Genomic DNA, 26348 nt, shown 5'->3' on the forward strand with positions numbered 1-26348 from the left:
CCGCAACTGAAACTGGCAATTTAGACTGTTACAATCAATCTAACCTTTCATAGTAATGGTGCCGTAATTCCTCACAGGGGCAACACAGTATCTAAGCACTTACAGCTGTGATCTTTAATTAATCTGTAATAACTGGTGGAGATAGTCTTGTTTTTACAGACTTACCCATGTTTTTTTTTAATGTCTGCATCATTCATTAAATCACCATATCTGCATTCATCATTACATCAGTTGTAAAAATAGTCTAAAATGCAATGACAGCTTTGGGTCACTTTTCTATTTATTGTAGTGTAAATGTGGTAACAGAAATATCAGTGTTGCAGTAGAAGTAATAGTTTAAGAGCATAGATAAAGCAAGATTTACCAGCAGAGATAACAACTCTCTAAGCAGACCAAGTGGTGTATCTAAAGTTAGCCAAGATGTCACACACACAAAGCCTTCTTCAGAGACCGTCACAAGAGGGCTTGCATACCCCAAAGCTTGTGTCTCTCTATTAAGAGATTTAAAATACCCTGCTAGATACAACCCTTCCAGATCAACGGTGACATATTCTGACTTCAAATCGTAATCAGGATTTCTGTTCATTATTAGCAGAACTGCTATAAAATTAGAACCAGACTCAACACAGGCTTATTTTTGTCAGGGCAGAAATGAAACCTACATCCAGCTGTAATATGGGCTTTGCTGCTGCCAAATGGGAACAAAATGCTTTAAATGCATGTCATGTGCATTTGATTTATAAAAATCCACTCACAGGATTTTTCACACTTTATATGATTTATATAAAAACAGTGACATAATAAGAAAGTATAATATTTTTCTTGTTTTTGTGCCCACCCCATAAAATATTCACTTGCTTCAAATAATCTATAGGAATGTATGGTTACAAAAAAAGGACCTGTGGGACTTTGCCTGGGGAAGGATCGAATGGAAAACTGAGAGGGAATTGGCCACAAATAAATATTAAATAACTATTTTTCTTTCCAGTATATACTGCAGCCGAAAGAAGAATTTTAATAAAAATCTCAATATATGGAATCAAAAAGTATTGATCCAAAAAAGTATTGATCCAAGAGGGAAGAATGTCACGTGCAAGGCTGCATTCATCCAATTAGATGGAGATTCTTCCAATGTGATAAAGAATTTGGGAATTGGAAAAAGGAACATCCTTATGTTCAACCTGTACCCTGCGGTTTTTCTTGCTTCTCCCTGACTCTTCATGTGTACTTCCAAAGTCCATCCAGATCTGCCTTGTCACTATATTCTTGTTCCACTGAATTCAAATACTTGTTAGAATATTTTTAAATGTATTGACTGGCATGTACTGTTTAGAAGAGCTAGGTTGTATGTACAGTACAGTCAGGATGCTGGTCCAGTTAAAGTCATAAGGCAACTATGGAGGTGGCTTTTTCCTTAACTCACAGAGTTTTGACTGAAGCTGTGTAATACATTTCAGTTTATTTAGCAATGTTTATTTAGCTCTACCCCTCAAAATTCTCATTGTAAATTATACTACTGTTATTCATGTTGGCCCCAACGATTATTTTGCAGGTAATGAAGACTGTGAAAACTTTCCTTTGAAAAAAAGAGAATTATAGATACGGATTAATTCCAAATATCTGCTTTAATTTTGCAGGCTATGCAGAAGATTATAATCTGACACAAAATTATGCAACTCCTTTGAAGTCTTTGCTCTACAGCAGGGTAGTATTCATCCCAGGCTTCTGGATGTGTTCAAGCTGCAGTGTCACCAGTATTAGATAATTGCATACTTGCTCATTTTACAAGCACTGCTGCAAAGCCCTCCAAAAATTGCAAGCACTGTCAGAAAGACCTTTCACAGCTGTGCCTAAAAGGCTAAAATTATACTGTGCTACTACGTGAGATGCTAACCCACAGCTTCACAGTGTAGCGAATGGCAAGGAAGTGTTCGGCTTTGAGGAACGTTCAGTGATGAACTTGGCATTCCTGCAGCGTGGTTCTTTCATCTGTTGCATGGTAGACCACTAGCCAAAGCTGCTTCATTTAATCCCGTTATTCAAGCACTCTTAGAATAGCAGGAATGCTCTGCTATAGATTTTACTCCTCTGCTTCATTACATGGCTTTCTGCCCCTTTGTTCTATAGCTTGAAAATATTTGACTTTAACATGATAACATTTAGTGGCATTTAATAAGTTCTTTTAAAATATTGTTGGTTTTATCTTGTTATCCATTACTGAAAGCAGAGCTAGGAGAATCTTGAGTGATACTTCAGAAATGTAAGTTTTGTATTTAAAATTATCATTACAATTCTGATTGTAAAAACAAGCAAAAATAAAGTCTTCACCATCTGATATGAACAATATGATATACCAACTGTACCCTGGGCTGCATCAAAAGAGGTGTGACCAGCAGGTTGAGGGAGGTGATTCTGCCCCTCTACTCTGCTCTGGTGAGAGCCCACCTGGAGTACTGCGTCCAGCTCTGGGGGCCCCAATAGAAGGACATGGACCTATTGCAATGAGTCCAGAGGAGGGCCATGAAAATGATCAGACAGCTGGAGAACCTTTCCTGTGAAGAGAGACTGAGAGAGTTGGGGTTGTTTAGCCTGGAGAAGAGAAGGCTCTGGGGAGACCTTACTGTGCCCTTTCAATGCTTAAAGGGGGCTTATAAGAAAGATGGAGAAAGACTTTTTTACCACATGACAGGACAAGGAGCAATAGTTTTAAACAGAAAGAGGGTAGATATAGATTGATTATAAGGAAGCAATTTTTTATTATGAGGGAGGTGAGACCCTGGAACAGGTTGCCCAGAGAAGCTGTGGATGTCCCATCATTGGAAGTGTTCAAGGCCAGGCTGGATGGAGCTTTGAGCAACCTGTGATCTAGTGAAAGATGTCCCTGCCTATGCCAGGGGGGTTGGACTGGATGACTTATAAAGGTCCCTTCCATCTCAAACCATTCTATGATACTTTGAAGGGTGCTGAGCGCCTGACTTTATTATTATGTAAACCATTATTGTTTTTGTTACAGTGAGATTATTTTAAGAGTGTATCCTTTGAATAGTGATTGAAGAGGATTTTCCAGAGACACAGTGTGATCCACTCTACTGCATTATGACTCGAGTACAAGTGTAATTGCATGTGTTGTTACTTCTTTCACCACAAAAGCACCAAAGTCGATTTAATTTCAATTCCACAACAGCTTAAATTGATCTATATCAGGGCAGATGTGCTGTTGTTACTTGTCATCTCCTCCAAACCAAGTATTTCTACCTCCTTCCTTTTGCCACTGCTTGTATTGTCAGAGCCTGCGGTGAGTTCAGAGAGCTGCAGAGGCAGAAAACCTTGTCACTCACGCACTCGAGGGCTCAATGTCTGCTGGGGTAGCCGTCTGGGCCACATCTTCACAGCACGAGCACAAGGGAGAGTTGGAAACACGTGGCTGAGGCACAATGCAGCAAAAAACAATAGGCATGTTATTTACTGCAGCAGTAAATGCTTATTATTTATATTTAAAGATGAATTCTACAATATTCTTTTTTTCTCCTTTTTTTTTTTTTAAACAAAGATGGTTCTTCCTGTGATAACTTCTTGTTCAGCTTAAACCAGATGCACATTCCTAAGATTACAACACAGGGTAATATACATTGTTCAGACAACTTTTCCTGAGTAAAACAGAATGATTGTACCAGTTTCAGAGAAGTGCAACAAGGTACAGGGAGTCCTGTAGAGGCTAAACTTCAGAAATGCTTGGAACTCTTCAAATACTCCTGTTAACACTTCGGGCTAAAATACTTCATGTTTTACACCTTCCTAGAGTACATTTGAAAAAGGTAAAAACTAAATCTTTTGAAAGAAATGTCACAATCCAGTCTTTGTATTTCAAACTTTGTCTACCAACAAATCCCCTGAAATACTTTGCTAGTCCCTTCCTGAAATTTTCTTTGCTTTTACTTACTTTTAAACCTCATAAAACCCCTTGGCCAACAGTCAGGAGGGGGATTAGGGATGGCTTCCTAAGGACTGAAAAAATAGCAGTTCTCTTGGCTACATGGTAGGAATCACCTTGCAATAATAGCCATTAGAGGATGCAGAAATACCATACCTAGATCTACGTATAATACGAGTGGGATTCATTTAACTTCAGGGACCTGGAAGTTAGGTGTGGGTGCTCAGCTAGCTGCCCCAGCTCCCCTCCTAGGTGCTGGAAATCTCCCAAGGGCCTTTCACTCCAGGTGCCCCTGGCAGGTAGAAGGAATCTGCTCCTCTAACTCCTTTAATGCTTTACTGTATTGCAGTTCATAAAAAAGTTCAGCCTTTTCTGAAAACCTTCTGGATAATTTAGCTTGCATAGTAGTAGAGTCCCAGGTAAAAAAATTCTCATTCAAAGCACATTTCTTGTATTTTTTGTTATTATTTCAAAGTATACTTATCTCTGTCCTATTACCTGGTCTAACAACAACCATCTTCAGTTTTCTCTATAGTGTGTATGATCACATTGGCTGCTCGGATGTGTATTGTGGGGGCTTTTCAAAACTTTGTGATTACCTTAAAAGTAAACACAGACAAGTTTGTAGCTACTTTCTGTTTCTTTCTATTTTTGTCCAGTTTATTGGCAAGGATTTGGTTAAAGGGAAGCCTAAGGTAAAATAGCCCCTTCTTGTTGAGTGGTTTTCAATGGGAAAATGAAGCATTAAACATTGCAGCTCCCAGGTAATCCAAATGAATCGATAAAGTAGATTTATTTGGTCACTTGATCTGTGTAGCTCTGAAATTACCTATTTGCCATGGCTAATAGTTTCAATTTGTTAACATAGCACACATTCAGCTCTTACAAGACACAGTTCACTGTCTCCACCAGCCAAACTAATGGAAATTAATGGTGATCTGCTTGAGCAACAACTGAGTAGTCATCACACAACATAGCATTTGGCTCCCTGATAGTGAAATTATCTCCAAGACTACCAAAAGGAATGAGATAAGTGACCTAGATGCCTGCAATTTCCATGTAGCAATGCCTTTAGCTGCATTACACCTGCAATTGAGAATTTGGAACATGTATTTCTCAGGAGATTTTCATATGAAAAGTTCAGGCGGGTTAGACAAAAGATCCGGGAGCTGTGTAAAGGTAACCAATAGGGAATACAGGAATGCAAGACACTAGATATATCTCCTGCTTTGCCTCATTTCCTGGACGCTTGACTAGAGGCTGTAGGGAGGCATGCTTCTCCACCTGGGACAGATGGTCACCAGCTTTCTGGCATATTAGGAAGAGCGGAGTAGAGATCACTATTTCTCTTGGAAATGTGGTTGCCAGAAGATCCTGGTGCCAGTTAAACCATTTGCAGACCATTCCAGGCTAATGGCTAGAGCCTGAGATTGGGAAGGAGGAGGGGCTGGTTCTGTTCCCTTCTCATGCATAGAGATCACACCCATGGCATTTCCTCTGCCTGAAGGGGCTACAGCTACAATGCTGGTCTGCACAGCACCTGGGATTACAGATGTGTGATGTACAGCCCACTCCTGGCCCAAAGCAGTAGCCTAAATTAGGAACCCAGGAGTAAATATCCAGCTGGGAATGAGGGGACAATTTTAATACTTTTCCTCAGACTATCTGCGCATTTGGCAATGCAAGTGGGTCTTCAACCTCCTCCTTGGATCCAAATTCCCTAAACACTCAGCAGTGAGGTCTGCTGGCTTGCCCATGTCTTGCCCTGGTGCCTCTGCCCTGTGTTTCTCCATCTGGCGTTAATGCAGGCAAGAGTGGGTTGGTGCCCTTCGTGTTGAGTCGCAAGGCATTCCGTAGGAGGGTCTGCAAGCCCCTCTGCTAGTTAACAAATCCTAGAGACTTTGCAGGTGGGTACACAGCTTTTCACGCTGAGAAAGCTGTGTGGGGTGGAAAGAAAGATGTCTAAGGAACGTGGAGCCAAACAAGGAGGTAGCAAGTGAATTTTCAAAGTTTCTGGGGATAAGACAATGACTAAGGTATTTTTGTGTCACACTTCTGTACTTAGCCACAACCCTCACAAGTCCTGGTTTGTGCCATTAAAACCATTTCTTCCTCCAGAGGTATGTCAGCACTATTGTGAGAGATGGCATTGCAGAATTATCAGAGCAGAATAATTAAATGATAAGTTTTTTCCAGTTCTCCCTCCAAAAAGGCCTGCCTTTCTTATCGTTTCTTCAGACCTCAGCAAAGAAATGTTGCTCTACTGCCCTCTTTTGAATCTTCCCCCTTATACCCTCCTTTCTGACTGAATTTGACCCCCCTTTGTTGGCCTTGTGCAAATGGCTGTGCAGGGAGGGTTGTCCCGCCTCCTGGGTAACCCGATGGTAATTGTAATTGAAGCCCCGTTCAGCTTAGTACTGCAGCTGCAGAAATCAGGACAGAGCCAAAAGAGATGTCATTACTACGTAGGATGCTGTGCTCATCCTCAGATGAGCTTCAGGAGTAATCCCAAGGTGTTAATGGTATTACTGTAATAGCTGAAGCAGGAGGAATATCTTAGCACATAATGAGCTATGCTACATTTACAAAGAAAGAAGAAACAATATTCTAGTTTAAAAAACAGAGATTTCATACATAACTATTATAAGCAACAGAGGGTGAAGAATTAATACAATTGTGGAAAAGTACTGGGCTTTAGCAAGGCGCTTATGATTAATCACTAAATAAGGATGTTCTAAAACTTAAATGTATGAAGCACATTATATTACCCTAATATCAAGCAAGGACATTGTTTGACTTACAGAAAAAGGATAAATAGTATAGAAACAGGAATCAGGGCAGCATCTACGCTCTCCACGAGGCTGCTCTGGGCTATCCAGCTGCCCTTCGGCTGCAGGCAGGCTGCCCATGGGTGGTAGTGCCGGCTGGTATAAAAAAGTGATAGTTCTAGCACAAGACCCAAACCCCAGGGCACTTGAGGGTGCTGCTTTGCACATCCCAGCTTGCTTGTCATGTCACACCTGAACCTGGATTGCTGGAGATGGGGGCAGAGCTGTGGAGATGCTGGTCTGTTCCTCTGCCCAGAGGCTGACAGGGTCCGTCTCTCAGGGCTCTCCTTTCTGTGAATCTTTCTGCCTCCCTGTTGTTTCTGCCCTGCCCACTGGCCAACACGTTTTACCTGCATGTACCTTTCCATTTCAGTGTGATCAGCATCCTTGATTCAATACTGATGCTAACCCAAGTGTTATGTACTGCTATGGGCCATTCTTATGGTTAAAGTAGAGAAAAGCCACTTCTTACTCAGGAGCTTTATCCGTGGATTGTTAAAATATTATTGTTCAACAATTGTTGAAATTATTGTCAGTGGAAAAGACTCCTGTGAAGGAGGAAGAAAAAAGAGGTACTGGATTTTATGTAGCATGTCGGCCATTCCTGTGGTTAGAGCTGGCTAAAAGAAGAAAGACTAGAAATATCAAGACTATATAAGATTTAGCGTGGGAAATAATTCTTACTCATTTACTTGTATGTAGTATCATATGGCACAGTCATCACAGTTAACAGAGGGGGAAAATAATGTGTTAAATATTTTACAGATGGCTTTTATTTTAATTAGGAGAGACAGGAGCAAGAAATGTTTTAAATAGCTCTTTCAGTACATAATAACAAATGTCCACAAAATCTCATGAGGATAAGATTTGCCTGCAGCTACAGCTATAACCCAACATAGTGCTGCAAGCACTCCCAGCACAAAGTACAGGAAAAGTAGATGTATCGCAGGTAACTTCAATTGCTATTGATTTTGCTTATGCGTTCTAGGGCAGAATATTCTGTTGATCTCTGTGTCATTTGTGGAAACTGATGTGTATTTTAAAAGTGTCGACAGTTTGTAAGGCAAAGTCCTTCCATTGCCTGCTTTTTACCAAATCCCTATAGAAGCGGTGGAAGTAGTGAGGCTAGCAAGAATAGAGGCACCCGCCAGACTAGCTTTACACCCCACTACAGAACGCTTTGGAGTACAGCGTGTAACTGTATGAACACCGTATTCGTGTTGTATGTCTGCTCATTGCACAGCTGACCAAGACCCATTGTTTATATGCCCATGAATCTTTTTGACAGTTTTGAACCAATACACACTGCAGTGAATAGTCTGGAGAAGAAAGATGCAGACAATTCCAGGTATTTTCCTCTGATCTAGCTGCCCAATTTTTGCTTCAACTGAGTTCACTACCATTGCTGATCAAATACAAATATGTGGCGGACAGAGTAATTACATATTATTTCTGTGTCATTTGCCTGTCCCATTGCCTCTGGCACACCAGAATGGTTCTGGCAAGGCTTAGACAGTAATAAGGCTACTTGTTATTAGTGGCAAATCCTCTGAACCCACTTTTCCATCACTTTGTGTTTTATGTAATCTCAGTGACACGACTGCAATACTCCCATTTGGATCTGGTAGGAGATTACATCCACATGTGCTAAATGGAAGTGGAAGTGCCACACCTTTATTACGTTTTAGGATTACATGTTTCTGCTTTAGATGAGGACAGTTACAACTGATCTCGTATTTCCTTCCCCTCTGAAAATGGGTGACCTTCCAGACTATTTCAAGATGAGAAAAGCTGTTAGAGTGCTGTTGCAGAGATAAATGTTACAGAAGTGATTGTGTTGCTCGCTACATGTCAAGCAGACTAAGCATCCAAGTCCATGTGCCTTTTTCCCATTAAATTTCTGTGTTTCAGATAAGTAGGGTGCTCACTGCATTGTTTGCCCAGGTACAAAACACCTCTTAGTTTTTAAGCTTTCTGAAAAATAAAGGTGTGTGAGTGCTCACAGCCTTACTGTGGCTGAAGGTGATCTACAGGCATGTTTCTCAGCCCATGCACCAGGCGTGGTCCACGAGACATCAGAAGGCACTCTGTCTTGACAAAAGCCATGTTTCTCACTCTAATGCAGAAAGTCCATTTTTATAAAACTAAAAATGATGTGTTAATGCAAAGAGCTTTGCTTGCTTGAACTCCCACAACTGTGAAGCAATATGATGATACATGGTGACCCCTGGGTATTTTTCCCAGAAAGGCCAGATGGTTGTTGATTTAGGAAAAAAAAAAAAAGAAAACCAAAAAGCTGCCGATCCAGTTCCCTCCAAGCCTGTGGAGTTGTGTCCACGCTCTGCCACTCCAGTACTTTGTGCAGCTGAACCAGTCGTTCTTGACGGTCTGAGGATTACACTGCTGTTGTGACTATCCGCAGCCCGGCCGAGCTACCCGCATTAGGGAGCACGTAATCCCATGGCGTTGTTCCCAGTTTCTCTCTCTTTTCCCGCCACTTGTTCACCTAGCTAGAGGTTACCCAACCTCTGGCTTTCTCTAGCCCCATTAATATGCCTTTTGAGCTGTCATTACGCTTATCTGCAAACCAGATGTTTCTGGGGGTTTTAGATAATTTTTAAAATATCCAGAATCTTCACAGGTCTGTAGCTGTATGTCTAGTTCAGAATCAGCTGAATCAGGACAACCAAAGTAGCCTCAGCTGGTAACGACACAGAGCTTAGTCCAGATCTGCTGCTGGTGACAGTAACATGGAGCTGTACCTACCCCACATCAGCTGAACTCAACACCAGAGATCCGTGGAAGAGACCAAATTAAAAGCATGCCAGACTCCAGTGAAATCAAACGTGAGCACACACAAGGCTGGGGGTGCGCGCACACACACTCACAGAGTCCACTTTAAGTCTAAAAAGATGCTCATATATGAAGACAAGGAATTAATCTTAATAAATAAAGTCTAATACTGCTTTTTTGTTGTTGTTTAATTCCCAGAAGGGTCAACTACACCGTGTCTCTTCAGGAAGCCTCCACAATGAAAAAAACAACCCACAGTTGCTTCTTACTGATCATCCTTCTAATTGTAAGTAGGAGAAAACTGAGCTGCTCATGACACCTGCCAGATTTAAACTTGTGGTGATGTTCAGAAAAATAAGTAGTACTGAGTTATATTTGTTACACTGCACAGGTGAAGAAATTAATTTCCTTACTGATAAATTTTGAAATAAGGTTAATAAAGTTTCTAAATAAGATATATAATAATATTTTGAACTTGAAACCATTGTTTCCTGATGACTGAAAACTGCAAGTCTGAAGAAGGTAATGCACGTGATTTTTCATTTCTGTGTTTTACCGGCTGTAATATACCAGTGATGTGGAAACTTATGTGTTTGAAAACTTGCTTAACATCATTGTGTGAGACTTAAACTGACTTAAGTAACTGTGGATTTTCACTGTTTATCGTTACTCTGCTATTAGGAAAGCAGCTGAAAAGGAAGATAACAGTATAAAGTTTAGTTATTCACTTCAAATGCTATTTTCAACTGTTCAATACCAATATTACTATTATTTCAATGTATGCAACATGGCTGAGTAACTGTTGTTCTAAATATGTAGGAAATTCATTTCTACCTAAACACCTCTCATGTAAGTTGAATGCATTCTCTGAGCTCTAACTGTGAAACCTCAAACTATTAGCAATTATCATAAAATCGAAGACATTACAGGTAGTCAGAAATGAGAATACTGCTCAGAGCCTCAGTTACAGAATGGTCAGAAATGTATGAAAAATGTTACTGGGAACAAGCACCCCTCTACCTTGGTGTGGTATGAGTAACCTGCATGCTAGATGACACCTTATTCCTCAGCCATTTATCTCTATGTTCCTGAAGAAAGTTTCATTCTTATTCTTCTTAACTGTGTTTTGTTGGTTAGCTCCTGATGCTCCTCTGCTTCTCAGTTTCTCTTCCAACACCTGAATGTGGAACATTTCTGTGCATCTCCCCATCAGCTCCCATCCTTTCTAGATATATGTTGTAGAAATGGGGCTAAAAGACACATTGGGGAACAGTAGAAACTGCTCTCCCTGGTTTGTCTGTTGGGTTGTGTCCCTCCTCTTCTTCTAGCCTAGCATAACTTGCCCACAGTGCTGTTTGCCACTTAAATTTATATGGATAAAAAAGAGGGAGGGAAGGTAAAGAATGGTAAGAGAATGATGGATAGAAGGAAACAAAAAGACAATGAAATGAGATCATGGAGAACCCAGGAGAACAGCAAAGAACACCTCATTTTGGTAAAATACGGAACTCGTAGTTCCAGGATTGGACCCTCAACCACAGAAGAACTGGAGAGCAGGAGAAAGAACAGAGGAGAACTAGCACATTTCTGCTAATGTGGTCTCAAAAGTAATTAGTCCAGAATTAGTTAATGATTTGAGGAATCATCTCTGTGCTTGGTAAAAGTCTTCTGCCTCAAGGTATATTGGAGTATTCTGAAATTCGTGCCCTTTTGTGGCTGTTGCACATAGCCCTGCAAAGGATGCATGTAGCAGGCACTGGCTGGGACATCACCCACGGCCAGAGATCTCTCTAACCAAACGGCTGACAGAGACCAGCTTCCTTCTGGGCTTGAATCCCAGCTGATCCGCATTGCCTAACAGGGGCCTTGGCAAAGAACAGCAATTCTTCCTACAACAAGCCAACGCTGACTGCAGCAACAGTTCCAGATCATTTTTCTTCCCCAGTCAATTGACAGGACTGTAAATATTCTCATAACTAAAATCGTCAACAGCATTTCTGAGTGTTTGAGGTGCTCTGACTTACAGCATGAATTTGTAGGTTAGCCCTTGACAGACTGAGCTGATCCTTGCCCTGTTATCCATACGTCTTTTAAATCTCCCACCAGTGGTAGCATGTGTGCGACATTAGTTCTGTGCTCATTCCTGCCGTACTCCAGGGCTAGGATTTCTTGAAGAAACTCTACAGTGAGGGGAAGGCACAGTCATAGAAGTAGACCATGCACAAGCTCTGTTTCGTTGATATCACTTGCTGTTGTTAGATCAAATATGAAAAATATTTGGCATCAGTCATCTTTCCAAAAATTTCCCCACCTGTATCTGGTTGAAAACATTCATTTTTTACATTTTATTTGTGGTCTGTAAAAAGGAAGGGTGTCTTTCTTTCTCTTCCAGAAAGACTGTTCCCATTCTGTTGGTTCTTTTAATCATGCCTCGGTTCCCAGAGCTATGAGTCCCTGGGCCTTACACGTCAGCCACTGTCCGAGAGTGGGGGAGATAATCAAAGTGATTTGTGACACAGAGGTGATCTCCCATTCCTGTTCTCTACCCACCCCACAAACCATCCTCCAGATCTTTCTTTGATGGCTTTGATGGTTTACTGTCATCCTCTCATCTGTGTCCTGCACTCCCAGCTGGTGACTGCAAGCTGTTGCAAGGCAACACAACCTATTGAGGTTCTTACTTTCTCCGCTGGGCTCCAGGTTCTCTGTTTATGCAATTTGTCCCACTGTAGGTGCCAGATTCATCCCATATCTCTCCTTGAATATTTTGTCCTAGACCCTAGTTACAAGGTGTCCATAGACTGCCCCCTCCCCACAGTTTCCAGCCTTTAGATAGGTCACCAAGTGGTTTTAGTACTTTCTAATAGAAACCATCTCTCTTACATAAGTATTTTTTTGCATAGCATAAATAGCACTTTACTTTTCTGTGTGAAAGTCCATAATAACTTACCTTTGCCAAACAAAACCTAAAGCACCAGTTGCTCCAAAACCTAATTTAGAAATAAAATTAACTCATTGTCTTCCTCTTCGATGGCTTCTCTTTTGCTGGATGCAGAATAATGACAATGCTTGCAGCATCACCAGATAGTCCTCTACAACTCAAAGTTAATTCCCTTTGAAATTTTAACTATTCATTATTTCTTAGTTCACTTTATTCCTGATACTGTCTTATTTTTGGTAATTATTGAGAGCCACAGAATGTGACTGAGATTTGTTTCCTCAAGTACGTGAGCTCCTGTGCGCTGGAGCAGTTAGTTCATTTCCTCAGTGCACATTTCTCTCTGCAAGAAGGATGGAGCATCAGCACAGTGTGTCCAGGGGCATCAAACTGCAGAGAATTAGGAGGAGGAAACAATCTGGGGTCTCTTTCCTGTGTGACTGATGAGTTTTGCAGGACATTGAGAAAAGAGAGTTCTGTTTTCTACCTGATTTTGTCAAGTAAGAGTTGTCATCTAGTGTCTGCAGATGGTGGTTTGATTTTATCACATAAATGAGGATTGATGGAGTAGTTTTTTCTCACATATTCCAATTTTGTCATCCTGAGCCAACCACAGAGTGCTCAGGAAGGACTGAATGGATGCTGCAGCTGAAGACCACACTATTATTCAATTAGGATCATTAGATCAAGGTTGTATTTTAAAATAAATTCATTTTGAGAACAAGTTCATTAAGTCTAAATCTGTCAAATTGTTACCAAGCCTCAGTCACTAAACTATACACAGTCTGGTACATTGTGTCAGCTCTTGAAAGGCTTGCGAATAATTCCCATTCACAAAACATGGAAGATTAATTATGTGAAAGCTGAAATGTCATTTTCAGTAACTGCACAAACTGGCGTGTTTTGGAACACAGTTGCAGTAGGTTCAATTCTCCAGGAGCCAATTAGTGGAAACGTTTACCACCGTGATGAGGGCACCGCTCATGGTGTACCCATTAGATCCTCACAGCCGGGAGTGCAATACGCACTGGTGAGGTGGGGCGGCCACGTGCTCCCCTGGGCTACTGCCCAGCTCAGCGGCTCTCAGCATGAGTCTCTAAAACCCATGTCTGTGCGGGCATCATAAGCACAAACCTTTTCCTGCTTAGGCAGAGGCTCTTCCAGCATCTGGTCCAGAGCAGGTCCCACTCTTTGGTGGGCCAGAAGAGCTGCTGAAGATCTGTCACAGCCTCCTTTGGCATGCTTTGTCAGAGCCTTGCTTGCTGTCTGGCACCCTGGGAGCCCAGGTGCTTCCCCAGCTGTGGATGATGAAATCCCCCTGGGTCTCATCACCGGAGACCATGCCTTTCAAAGCCATTGTTCTGAAGTGTGCGTTTCCCTCTGTAACTATGTGTTGCTTCAAGCTGTAAGGAAGTGAACTTGCAAGTTCCAGAGCTCTTCTTACACAAGGAAAACTCAGGAAAGAAAGCTGCTGATGATTTAAGGTGCTGAGAATTAGTGTGAGAAATTTAGACTCAAGCTGCTCACAGTTTCCCAAGAGGGAGAGGAATGCCGTATTCTTTTCTATTCACCCCAGTTTCAGGGGCGATCAGGACTTTTTGTCTCCATCTTTGCTTTTTAAAAAAATAAGAATGTTGCTATGCAGCCGATTGCCTTAAAGAGGCCTCTTGCAAGATGATAATCAGAGCTGCAAGCAAAAATCCATGACGTATTCTACAGCCTTCCTTTAAGCCCGCAGTTTGCATCAGGCTACTCTGGGAGTAAATCTTCCTCGCAAATCCTGCAGCAATGGAAAAGAACTGTAAGATTCGTGCATTACTTTTCATAAAAGTGCCTTGTCTTCATCTGCTGTGGCTGATAGTCTCATGCTTGTTTAAACAGCTGCCAAAATCTGCAATGTAAGCTGTATGGGATCTCACTGTGAGATAAATTTCCATCCTGCTTCAACAGCAGTTGAGTATGGGAAAATTTTAACATTCAGTGGTTAAGTAAAATATGTCACATCAAAGTATTTCCCCAAAGAAATTGTCTGCTGTTTCCTAGTACCTTTGTAATGGATAAGAAATTATTGTTGTATTTACCGAGTACCACACAATAATGACCTTCCTCAGGCGCCATAGTTGTTTTCTTCTCTGTCCTAATGCTAGCAGCTGCGAAAAGTACTTCAAATGTAATTGAGGTATGGAGGGGCTCTGCAACCAGCCTAAATCATGCTGAGCTCTCACTCAAAGATGTGATGCATTGAAGGACAGCAGTTTAGTGACCCTCAAAGTGAGTCAATAACAAACAGTTAGAGCACCCAGAATTTGAAATGTATTTTGACTGAGCTCAACAATAAATGTTGCAAAATTACTGAATTTAGTGGAAGGAGGGAAAAAACAAAAGCAAAGAAAGCTACAAATACCTTCTTTTCCTAAATGTTATGTGTAGTCAACAGTTAGTGTAATTCAAGCTCCTTGATGGTGGAAGAAAAATATTTGGGGATGCTTGTTCATCATGTCCAATAATTTGTGGGGAAAAAAAAAAAGAAGGAATTTTATACTTGCTTTATCTGGATTCTCTGTTGCAGAAATGGGCACAGTCTTGCATAGGTTAATAGCAGGTGTCGGTCTTACAGAAACCGGGGCACTATTTGTTCATTTCGATATAGTTTAATAATGAAGCCAAATTGCTTTCTCTAGATTCCTTTATTCATTCTAGGTATAAAGTGAACTTCAGCATTCCCAGCAGCCTGTTTTTTCTCTTTGTAATGATAATTCATTTTCTTATAACAGTCATTTGTCACGTGGTGGCTTGGTGGTCGTATGTATGACGTCATTTACTTGGACTTCTAGGAGTGACATCATATGTACGGCTGCTAAACTGCTGCATAGGACATCACTTAAACAGTTTTCTTCTGAAGAAATCATACCAATCATTTTCAGGCTATGAACACATCCTGATATTAAGTTGTGAAGTATTTATTTCTCTTTAATAAAGAATATTTATAAATGAATGAGGCATTCTTTATTGTATCAACATCACTTACATTTCCATCTGAAGTAATTGATGGATCCATGGGAAGGGTTTTTGACATGCAGTAATGGACTCTGAAGATTCAAAATTTGTTCAGTATTGTAGGTAGTAACCAGGTGAAAATTATTTAATATTGGCTTTTTTTATGGTGAAAACCTGTGGTTTAAAACTTAATTTCTAAAATACCTAGCTAAAATAATTAAAACATAGTAACAGAGGTGATTCCTAATCATTAATTCCATCAGAACATACACACACACACGGACACACAGACATTTGAGGGGCACCCCCAGCGTCTCCATCAGCATGATACACAATAAGCTTTCTCCTCCGTGTAGCCATGCCCAAGCTCCTGCTACTTCTGATAAAAGAATAATGACCCAGAGATTTCTTTCTGTCCCCTTTGCCCTTTCCTGACCCCCATGGTAAGGAGTGCAAGAAGACTGAAACAAATAGTAATATCTGACATCACAGTTTTGTTTGGCTGAGCCCCAGGGCTGGATCATCAGCCCACTGAACTGACTTCGGCTTTAGGCTCCGAGTCCCAGAGTGGTGGTGGACGTGTGGTTCTCCTATCACGATAGGAAACACCAGCATTGCAAACAGAGGTGTGACTGCTCAACCTCCAGCAAGCTGCCAAATATATTTTTCATTAGTCTGCTGAAATGGTCATCTGATTTTAAGGTGGAAGAAAATATTGTTCAAATTTCCATGGCCAGCTTTTAAAATCTAGGCAAACTGAAGTGAAAAATAGCAGTCAAGGGGAAGAATACATTTAAAGGGTGTATCACAGATGAACAATACCAGTAACACACCTAAGTATAACCCCTTAATTTGATTTCACACACAAGCTATTCTATTACATCAGAAGTGCCTGGAAAGATTTGCGTGCAACTAACTCTGAAAATCTGACTCTTTGTGTTTGGTAATAAGAAAAAAAAAATCAGATAATTTAAGAGACAGCTGTAATTTTATTATTCCAGTCTTTATCCAAACTTGCTTTAGATTTACTGTAGGCCATTAAGTGATTTTCACTGATGAAGTAATTTCCATTGAGCTTCAGTGACACAGTCTTATCCGTATTTTTAATCTCTCTGAGTGAATCCCTGGCCCAAATGTGGGCAATAGAAATTTTGCTGGCAGTTTCAGCTGGGCCATGATTGCCTTGCTCAGAGGCAGTAGAATGGGCAGTCCTCCTGCTTACGTGGTTGAGCACTTTAAATAATTTTGTGCACAATCCAAGACATTTATCCTCTCCACCACCACAGGTACTCTCTGCCTCCAAGTATTAAAATATTCTCATTAACCTCTACCCCAAAAGAGCTGACTTCTTCAGGAATTGGATTAGTCCCTCACAGGGAGGGAGTTATAAAACTGACCTTTAAGAGTAAGGCGTCTTCGGTCTCCAAATTGTATCTTACCCCTCAAAATCATCATCCCTAGTTACAAACTGTTATATCACCAGTTAAAAGATGTAAATAGAGCATTCATTCCTGTATGTTTCTATACTGTGCAATCTTCTGGGAATGGTCTGTCCTTTTATAAATGGTGTGTAAAAGAGGATATAAAAAAAGTGAGAATAGGGGAAAGGCATTCCGAAGCACTGAACAGTTTCTACAGTTTCTCTCTGTGTAGCTGGCATTTGCCAATTGTTTCATGTCTGTTTGTGCTTTATTCTGTACAGATAAAGCAAATGAAACTGCAACATTATTTATGGCCAGCAACACCAGCCTTTCGGGTCTCTGTCAGTGTGAAATGATTTTGATCTTCTTTGGTCAAACAGATGTGAAGAACAGATTATCTCCTTCCTAGAAGAAAACAAAAATAAAATAAAAGCATTGTTTCAGGGCAAGGAAAATTGGTGACGTTTTCCAAGCATAATCAGATGGTTATGCTTTCAAAACATGAGTGTGTTCCCAAACTGGCCCAGAGTAACAGAGAAATCATCGAGGACAGAGCCGATGACACCGAAGCCCCCCTAGCTTTCTTTGACGATACCATTATTCCTCTCTTGAATGCAAACAGCTTGGAACTGAGGCATTATTCCAAATAAGAAAGAAAAAAAATAAGCATGGAGTGTCTATGAATGACCAAAGCCTGTGGCGATACATGGTCATGAAGGGCTAAAACAGACCTGAGGGTGTCCAAAGAACCTTCTCTGCACTTTCCTGCACTTCTTGCTGGATTTAGGACACTGCTTGTTTGGCTTTTAAATGATCCTTGTAGACTCCAGCTACTTCCTTTAATCTTTTCATAAGCGAGGGACCTGTGATATGTTTGGCTTTGCTTCTGTATTTCCTGTTCTGGCTTTCTAAATGTGTAATTTTTCACTTGGATGGCCAGATGAAATGTTCCAAATGGCTTCACTATCCAAGTATATCTATGTGTGTGTGTGTATACACATATAAATTGTATCTGCCAGAAAAATATCTTCCTTCGTATTCATCCCATTTTATTTCAAGTACCTATTTTAAGTGCAATGAAATAAACTACCTTCACTGTCCTCCAGGCTTCAGAGAGTATCTATATACAGTTCAAAATGAAAATGTTAGTATCAAAAGAGATTAGATTAAATTAGAAAAAAATAATTGGGTGTATGAGTATAAAAAGATTAAAATCACCTGGTTTGGCACCGAAGTATCAGGATAAAGTAATGCCTTTTTTTTTTCAACTAAGTCAAACATATTGTGCTTTAGCTCTTTATTTTGCCAAGGTGTTGTAGCTGTGCCAATGGAAAAGAAAGTAATGTATTAATGAGCTACAGTTGCTTGTGATGTGCAATAAGAAAAAGGGAAGCAACAATTTAAGAAGTGAGCTGATATTTGAATTTTCAAACCTGTCATTTTCAGTTTGAACAACTACAAATGGTTGCTTAAAGATCTGTGTACTAGTATTTGATGCTAAAAATGTCAAGTCTGTGTGTTTATGAGAATGCTGATTTTTGAAGTAGCCTGTAAATGACTCTGTTGGTGTTTGCGATGGCTTTAGTATGGTTTACTACAGGGAAAAAGTAGAGGGTCATACAAGGGAAGTGCCACGGCAGCATTGCTTTTGCTGGAGAAGCAGAGGAACTAATCCTTTCCTGTCACCTTCATGCAGAGAAGTGTCCTGATAGAGCATTAAGGCAGAACAGAACTAACTAAAGCTCCACACTCTCATTTCCACCCTGGCTCACAGACCTGGGCTGTGCAACGGATGGATGGATGGATGGATGGATGGATGGATGGAAAGATAGCTGACCTCTCTACCTAAGAGGCAATGGTCCTTCCCTTTGCCTTTCAGGCAGCTCAGAGTGGGAGAAGTCAGAAGATGCCACTTGATCAAAGAGGATTTTGTTATTCAGACTCTCAAATTTCGGGTCACTTTGCTTAGGTGCTTCTCTAGGAGCTAAGGCCAGGTAGTGAGGTTTAAACTCTCTGCCCTGTGTTTCTAGGACCTTAACAGTTGAAGGAGCTCAAAGCAGGTGGCATAAATCATGAAATAATCAGTTCTGAGACTGTGGCACTGAGGTGTTTTGTCTGGGCAGCCTGGAGAGAAATTTGCACAAGTGAGCGGAAATACGTGGGTGTAACTTTGGGCAGATACAAAATTTTTTTTGCAGATCACTAAGATACATGAAAAGATTTCAAAGACTTTATCAAGTATTTCATGGTCCTCTCCTGAGCCAAGAAAAAGGGCTTGGTTAAAATCCTGAGTTTATAGTGAGGTAAACTTGTAAAAATTCAGCATTTACTTTGCAAGCAGTATAAGACCCATCATAATGCTAAACATATGTGCAAATAAAAGGCCTTTGAAGAATGCATAATAGAGATTGCTGATCCTCACTTTTTTATTTTATCCTCCTGGTTTATTCACTTGTACTAACAGTTTTTCCTTTCTGTACAGAGAATGATTCCAAGTCTTTCTTCTACTGTAAATTATACTGATCCTACATTAGAGCCTGTAGTAACTGAAAACTCAGTCATACGACAGAAGATAATAGATTCACAGTTCAAATGCTATGAGAGGATGAACAGAGCTCCTCCATATAAGAAAAAAGGTAAAAAAGATTTTTAAAAAATCTGGTTGTATATTGCCACGCTCGCTCATATCACTATATAGAAACATTTTCTTCTGTATACTAACCCATAGTCGTCCTTGAGGTGCCGGAAGACTTAAGTGCAAAGCAAGAAAAAAGCCTGGAATGAGCCCAGGGAATGAACAGCTTTTTCTTCCTCCCCATGCAGACGGTACCTCTGTCATCTGCGTTTCTGGCTCATTGCTTTGCTGCTTGAATATCCCTTGTTCTTGCTTAGGGAATGGCATTTTCCAGACCCTTTCAGCAAACTCACATAAAGATCTGATGGTGAATGGTGATCTCTTAAATACAAATGTTGTTCTGTTTGCTTTGCCCACTGTTTTATTTTTGTCATTCGTGTATTGACTGGTAGCTGCCATGCTCTGTACCAACACAGATGTTCCAGGTGTTCTATATTTAGCAGTAAAACTAGAAAAAAGAGGTTTATAAAGCACTGAGGGCACATCTTTACTGAATACAAGGCACATATTAAGATTAATAAAAATGAAATGACAAATAATAGTGGTGCTACAATGGCATGGTATGAATGAAGAAGGATTTCTGTTTGGGACTGAGTGTTCTGGTCACTGTTTCTCACAGAAAATATGGAAGAAGTTGTGAGCAGGCTAGAGAAAAAGTATTGTAGGCATTGTGGGGATTTATGCAAGTAAAGAACAGAGATACTGAGGACATAGTTTAAAGAGAAAATATATTAAAAAATCATGATTTAAAAAACACAAACTAATAAATGGGGTGGAGATAATGTGGGAATTTTTGTAATACAAGAACAAAGACATTTCCACAACTCTTTACCACAAAGATTTTACTGGACTCTGTAAGACTCAAAGAATAATTAGATGTTAAGATACTTGGTCTTTATGCAGAAATGTTTTGGAATTAAGGTAAGGGGCAACTAAGGAATGATGCCAACACTACTGAAGTTGCATTTTCGACTGAATTACAGGATCCTCACCAGCCCTCTAACATTTATTTACATTTCATAAAGGATTGGAAGGGAACAAGGGTCTAAGTCTCTTAACTGCAAATTTGAAAGGGAGGATGGGATCAAATGGGAAATTCCCTTAATTTGAATGATAACCGTAAGGGTGTCTCCTGAGAGGAGAAGCCCAGCACATGGGCTGAAGGTGTATAATGGGCACACATTTTCAGCACAAACACTTGTGGAGATCCAAGGAAAGCCCAGTGTCTGGTACAACTTTACAGAGCCAGCTGAGATGTGTCTAATTTTTCCCTGGCATCTCTGCAGTCCCTGATGTAGCTCATTTGAGACTGGCACAAAGATAGCTTAAATCCTTCATAATCCTGGGTCTCAAAGCTGATGACAGCAAACTGCAGAGAACTGCATAGTACCTCACGCTCAGGAGCCAGAGAGATGATGTAGTACAGGTGAGCTGTGGCCATGTGTCGCAGAGCCAAAATAACGGACCATGTACACACACTTACCCTGCACATTTCAAGGTAGAATTAAATCTTAAATCCCAAAGAAATAACAAATGCGGAGCTCAGGCACATGGGAACATCTCATCATCCCTCCAGGACAGCGCAGCGCTCCTGCACTCCCTGTCCGTCCAAAAATGTAATATTTTTAGCCAGTGATACAACAATATGTTGTTCAACTCTTCTGTTTTATTACTTATACTGTTTTAATTCCTGCAGCACTTAAAGAATATGTATATGTATGTGTGTAAAACATATATGTATGTGTCTGTATATATGTGTGTGTATACATATACATATTTATGGATGTATGCATGCATATATATCCTGTTACTTACCTTGAAAGACACATTCCACAATGTGTAGATCAAAATTAGTTGTGGTTTTTTTTCTTTACCAGGCAAGGCAAAAGATTTAAAGCTAGAAATTCCTACCAACCCCATGCTGTAGTGTCTTTCAGATAGATAGAAATTCAAGCTGCAAACATTTTCTACTCTTCTTTTTCTTTGATATTAAAAAATGATTCCTAAAAGTCTTTCAGATACATCTCAGAGCTAGAGAAGAACATGAGAATGCCTGAAGGAAAGAGAACAAACTGCTGATATGATGGTTGGTTAATTAAGTCAACAAGTAACATTAGCATATTTAACTTGACAATGGAAAAATATATGTGCATAAAATCTTAGCTAATGAAGCAAAAGTGTTCATAAAAACATCTCTTTTGCTATATCTGGAAAAAATTAATTTGGAAAGCTTTCAATTTTTAATCCACAACTATTTTGACTTAAAAACAGTTATTGGTGCAAATTTGAACAATTCAGATGTCTTTCTACAGCTTTCTTGCTTCAGAGGGAAAGCTTATCTGTGGGTAATTTCAAAAGCACCAGAAGCAATTAGCTGTCCATATTTTATTAACTTTCAATGGTTCCATATGATTCTTTCAAAAACAAACTACATGGTCATAGCAGCAATTCTGAAAGTCTCTTGGGACCAGAGCAAAAAAGGCAAGGTGTATCTTCTCATTATATTTCCCTTTAACCTGATAGTCTTGATGATAAATACCTTTTCCCTAACACAAACTGATTTTACATGGACAATAACTAAGAAGTATAGGGTTCTTTTTTAATGCATTACCCGAATGCATTAGTCTTATAGCGCAGTTTCTGTGGACCACAGTAGGTAACATCTCTGTAAAACGGGAATCAAGAATGAGCTGTATTCTGGCTCCCTGGTATGGCCATCATTTCTGGGACTGGGAACAGTCCTTGTGGAGGACACAGCCTCGACAGTGCTACCTTCCCAGAAGGGTGTGATGAGGACAGGATCACAGCATGCCTACCCAGACAACGTCGGGAGGCAGAGTTCGCCTGCTACAGATCAGTCTTGCACCTTGCTTCACTGCATCGGTAGTTACCTGACTGATCTCTAGTGCTGAGCAATGCAGCAACCTTACAGGGACCTGTCTCTGCAAACTTTCAGATCTGCTAAATGGCAGAAGGTGAAATAAAAAGTGGGTGTCTGTAAGGTCTTTGGATAACTGAGGCCCCCCCTTAGCACTAGTGTACACATTTACGGCCAAAGATGGAAGGAGGATCAAGACAAAGAATTTGTGGGAATAGACCCTACGTTCAAAGTTCAGTTCAGTAGGCCTAAAACCATATTTTCCAGTAAAATTAACACCACTAACACCAGGTCAGCAAAACCACGTACCTTGTAGTACCTGAATGCCACTCAAAGTACAGCAATAACAAGGAGGTTTATTGAAAAAAGAAAACACGATTGTCTGCAGACGGCAATATTCCTTGGGAGGCTAGAATGGAACAGGTTCAGGAGTGACTGTGTGCTGAATTAACTACTGCATTCCTCTTAAATGTCCAGGTCTGTTCTGCAACCGAACCTGGGATGGCTGGTTGTGCTGGGATGACACACCTGCTGGAAGAGTCACTGCTCAGAATTGTCCGGATTATTTCCCAGACTTTGATCCAACTGGTACGGTATTTCTTTTTATCATCTTATCTTTTGAAGGATGTCTTTGAAACATTTGTGCCATTGAGTGGGAACATGTTTTCAGTGCCATTTTTGCAGCATTGTGAAATCTCAGAGAGTTTGGCTGAAAGTAAAATACATGAAGCTTTTGGGTTGCCTAATTTATATATTTTTATTTTTAAAATATTGTATATGCATTTATATTTTTGTAAATATACCTTGTGGATTTATGGAACCTAGTTTATGAAAATATTAACTACTTAGTTATAATATCAAAACATTTTTAAAGTCTCATTCTCAGTTTTTATAATAAAGAGGAAATGCTTATGTTCATGAAATATGTATCACCTTGTTCTTCATTCAGTTTTTATTGGAAAATACCGTTTTATGGAAGATGAGCAGAAATACTGTTCTTCCAGTCTCCAAGTTTCAACTGTTCATTGAATTCTTCATACAAATACTAGCAGCCGTGCAGACTGAGAAGTAACTCAAGAACGTTTAAAATGACAAATGAAGGGAAAAATCAAGGACAGATTGATATGAGCAAATATGAGACGCAAGTAAAATTCCACAGAGTATTGTTCAAAGAAAGACACAGTTGTGTGTTCCACGCTCAGGACATGCTGCTCATAGGTGGTGCTTGATGCCACAGTGTGCTAAATCCAGCATAGACACAGTGTACCCATTGCAGTAAAAAACTATGAAACTAAACATTTGCAGGGGAGGATATATAAATCTAAAAATTTTCAACAAGGTTAAACCAAAATGTGTGTGCCCAACTGAAAAGTAAGGAAATGGACTATTGCATCGCTATGAATTAATTACCCAGTACCATTAGCTAAAACTATTGGTTCTACTGAGCTTGTTGCCTATTTAGAAACAGAGGAGTTTGCAGGCTGGATCAGACCCAGTATACATTTTACTGAATCCCATTTGCAGTAGCAGCCAGGTTGATCAATATTTCTGTTCTTTATAAATCAAGCTATCCATGATTAGAGAATTCATCCAGCAAGTGGGAAACTTCCAGTATCAGCCCCAGTCTGAGGGGATTCAAACTTGCATCCAAACTTGTGTGGAGGAACCTCCCCCTTACCAGTGGAAGTAGGACAGGACAGAGTGAAGGATTTGTGTGCCTTGAAAGTGAGCTTGTGTGGCTGTGTGACTGTCCACCTCTTGTGGGAGTACTCTGAGACCCACCCCACAAATCTTTACAGCAGCTTTCATCCCTGAGATACACAACGGGCACTGAATCACAAAGTTTTGTCTTTTGTGACCTTTTTTTGCTCTCAGACACACTTAGTCTTGACCTATTTTCTGTACAGTGTCATAGTTTTTAAGGAGGAGTCTTGCAGCAGGGCCACGCTCATGGCTAATCATTGGAGCACCTGGGGGTAGATGGGCTGAGGAGCTGAGACCCTCAACTGGAGGGGTGCCTTTGACCTAGGTCTCCCTCTCTGTGGACAAGTGCTTCAACCATTAGGCTATTTGCACAAAAGATGCCAAAAGAGCAGTTTAAAAGAATTGGCCAAACTTGGTTCAGTCCCCAGACGGAAGTGCTCGTGGTCAGGAGAGAGCTTGAGGCTCTGGATCCTGAGGTTGCACAAGACTTTTCTTACACGCATGTCAGAGATGCCTCTTGGATGGGGTCTGTACCTTCCACTTGCAACACCCCTTTGATGAATAAGACAATTTACTACAAGGCTTCTGCTTTCCTTGCTTCCATGGTTTTCATTAAAAAAAACCCCCAAAACTGGTACTATCAGTCCTGCTTTATGTATACTCCATGTGCTGTTCAGCTTATACTTGCGAAAGGTGGTGTTGGGCAGCCCTGAGATCACAGAAGTCTCCCCATGACTCGAGGTCTTCATCCCTCAGTGCATGGGGTTTATTACAGAGCCACTCTCCTGCTTGCTCCCAAGCCACCTATTCCCAGCTTTTCCACTTGTCCACTTGTCTCCAGTGACTTGTTCTGAACTAATTGCTCCGTTACAACAGCACACTTCAGAGTAACACTTGAAGCTGTCCATGGAGAAGCACCTCGCTCCACTTACTAATGCTTATTAATGCCAAGGTCTGTGACTCCTACGGCTGATTGCAAATTACTCCTTAATGTACAGATGCATGCTGCAGAGTGTGGCCCACATCGTGTGTGTACTGCTGTTACTCTTTCTGCCATGCTTTAAAACTTGCAGATTTGGGAATTTTTTTGTATTCCTGTTCTGTGTACACAGCCATAGGGGGAAGAGCCTCCTGCAGTAATTAATTTCCTACTGTTCTCTCTGCTGTCCTGCTTAGGAACAATACCTGTGATCTCCTGGACTCAGTATTTTCCCCGGCACATCTTTCTTCTTGTCAGCACCTCTGTCAGCCTCTTTGCCTGCATCCTGGTCAGTCAACGCTGTTTCCCGGGCTCAGCAGATGCTCAGCATCTCCTGGTTGAGCCAGAGCCCTTTCCTAGAGTAGCTGTTGATTTCCCCAGCATGTATTACAGCTGTGACATCAAACCAGCGGGTAGCCAGCCTTTGCTTCACAGGTGGCTGATTGTCACACCAGGACTTAATAAAGTAGGAGGGAGATACGAAATCGTGGGCATGACTAGAAGTCTTTCAACTGCTAATGGAAGTGGCTGCCACTTAGAGGTGGCCAAAAGCACTGGTTCAGCTGTCCTGAGAAGTCTGTCAGGTTTTGTGTCACAAGTCATTATTTCCTTTGGTAACTTACCTGGTTAAACAAAATACAGCTAGATTTTCTGCTGAGAAACAGAAAATTCATCCTAAAGAACGATGATTTAACAAGATGAAAACTGCAGTGCCTGTCAGATTTCTTTCCCACTAAGTTTCTGTGATATCAAACCACGTCAACATATATTTCAGGCATGCAAGTAACCCCTTGGACTTCTGAAACAAGTATTTCATGCTGTGCTGCTTTGGGCTGCACTGAGATCTGCAGAACCACCGTGTATCAGCTCACTGATGGCTAAGTTACTTTCATTTGAGGCCATGTATATCTTTGAGTCCCAGAATAAAATCATAGAATCACAGAATCATAGAATGGTTTGGGTTGGAAGGGACCTCAAATATCATCTAGTTCCAACCCCCCTGCCATGGGCAAGGACACCCTCCACTAGACCAGGTTGCCCAAAGCCTCATCCAACCTGGTCTTAAACACTTCCAGGGAGGGGGCATCCACAGCTTCTCTGGGCAACCTGTTCCAGTGCCTCACCACCCTCACAGTAAAGAATTTCTTGCTAACATCTAATCTAAATCGACCCTCCTTCAGCTTGAACCCATTACCCCTTGTCCTGTCACTACAATCCCTCATAAACAGTCCCTCACCGTCTTT

The 26348-nt window shown here is 40.8% G+C and overlaps 1 protein-coding gene across 5 annotated transcripts in view; it reads left to right on the forward strand.

Moving 5' to 3' along the window:
- CALCR (calcitonin receptor) overlaps positions 1 to 26348 on the forward strand; it is a 167739-nt gene that overhangs the window by 85259 nt on the left and 56132 nt on the right. For 4 of the 5 annotated variants that reach the window (XM_054818261.1, XM_054818264.1, XM_054818260.1 and 1 more), the window contains 3 exons: positions 9754 to 9838; positions 19391 to 19544; positions 22899 to 23009. In XM_054818261.1, coding sequence (XP_054674236.1) covers positions 9754 to 9838; positions 19391 to 19544; positions 22899 to 23009 — 350 coding nt within the window. Of the gene's footprint in view, positions 1 to 9750; positions 9839 to 19390; positions 19545 to 22898; positions 23010 to 26348 lie in introns of all 5 variants that reach the window. The other variant, XM_054818262.1, reaches the window with a different exon arrangement.

This window comes from Grus americana, chromosome 2, assembly GCF_028858705.1.
Source record: "Grus americana isolate bGruAme1 chromosome 2, bGruAme1.mat, whole genome shotgun sequence".
NCBI classification, from domain to species: Eukaryota; Metazoa; Chordata; class Aves; order Gruiformes; family Gruidae; genus Grus; species Grus americana.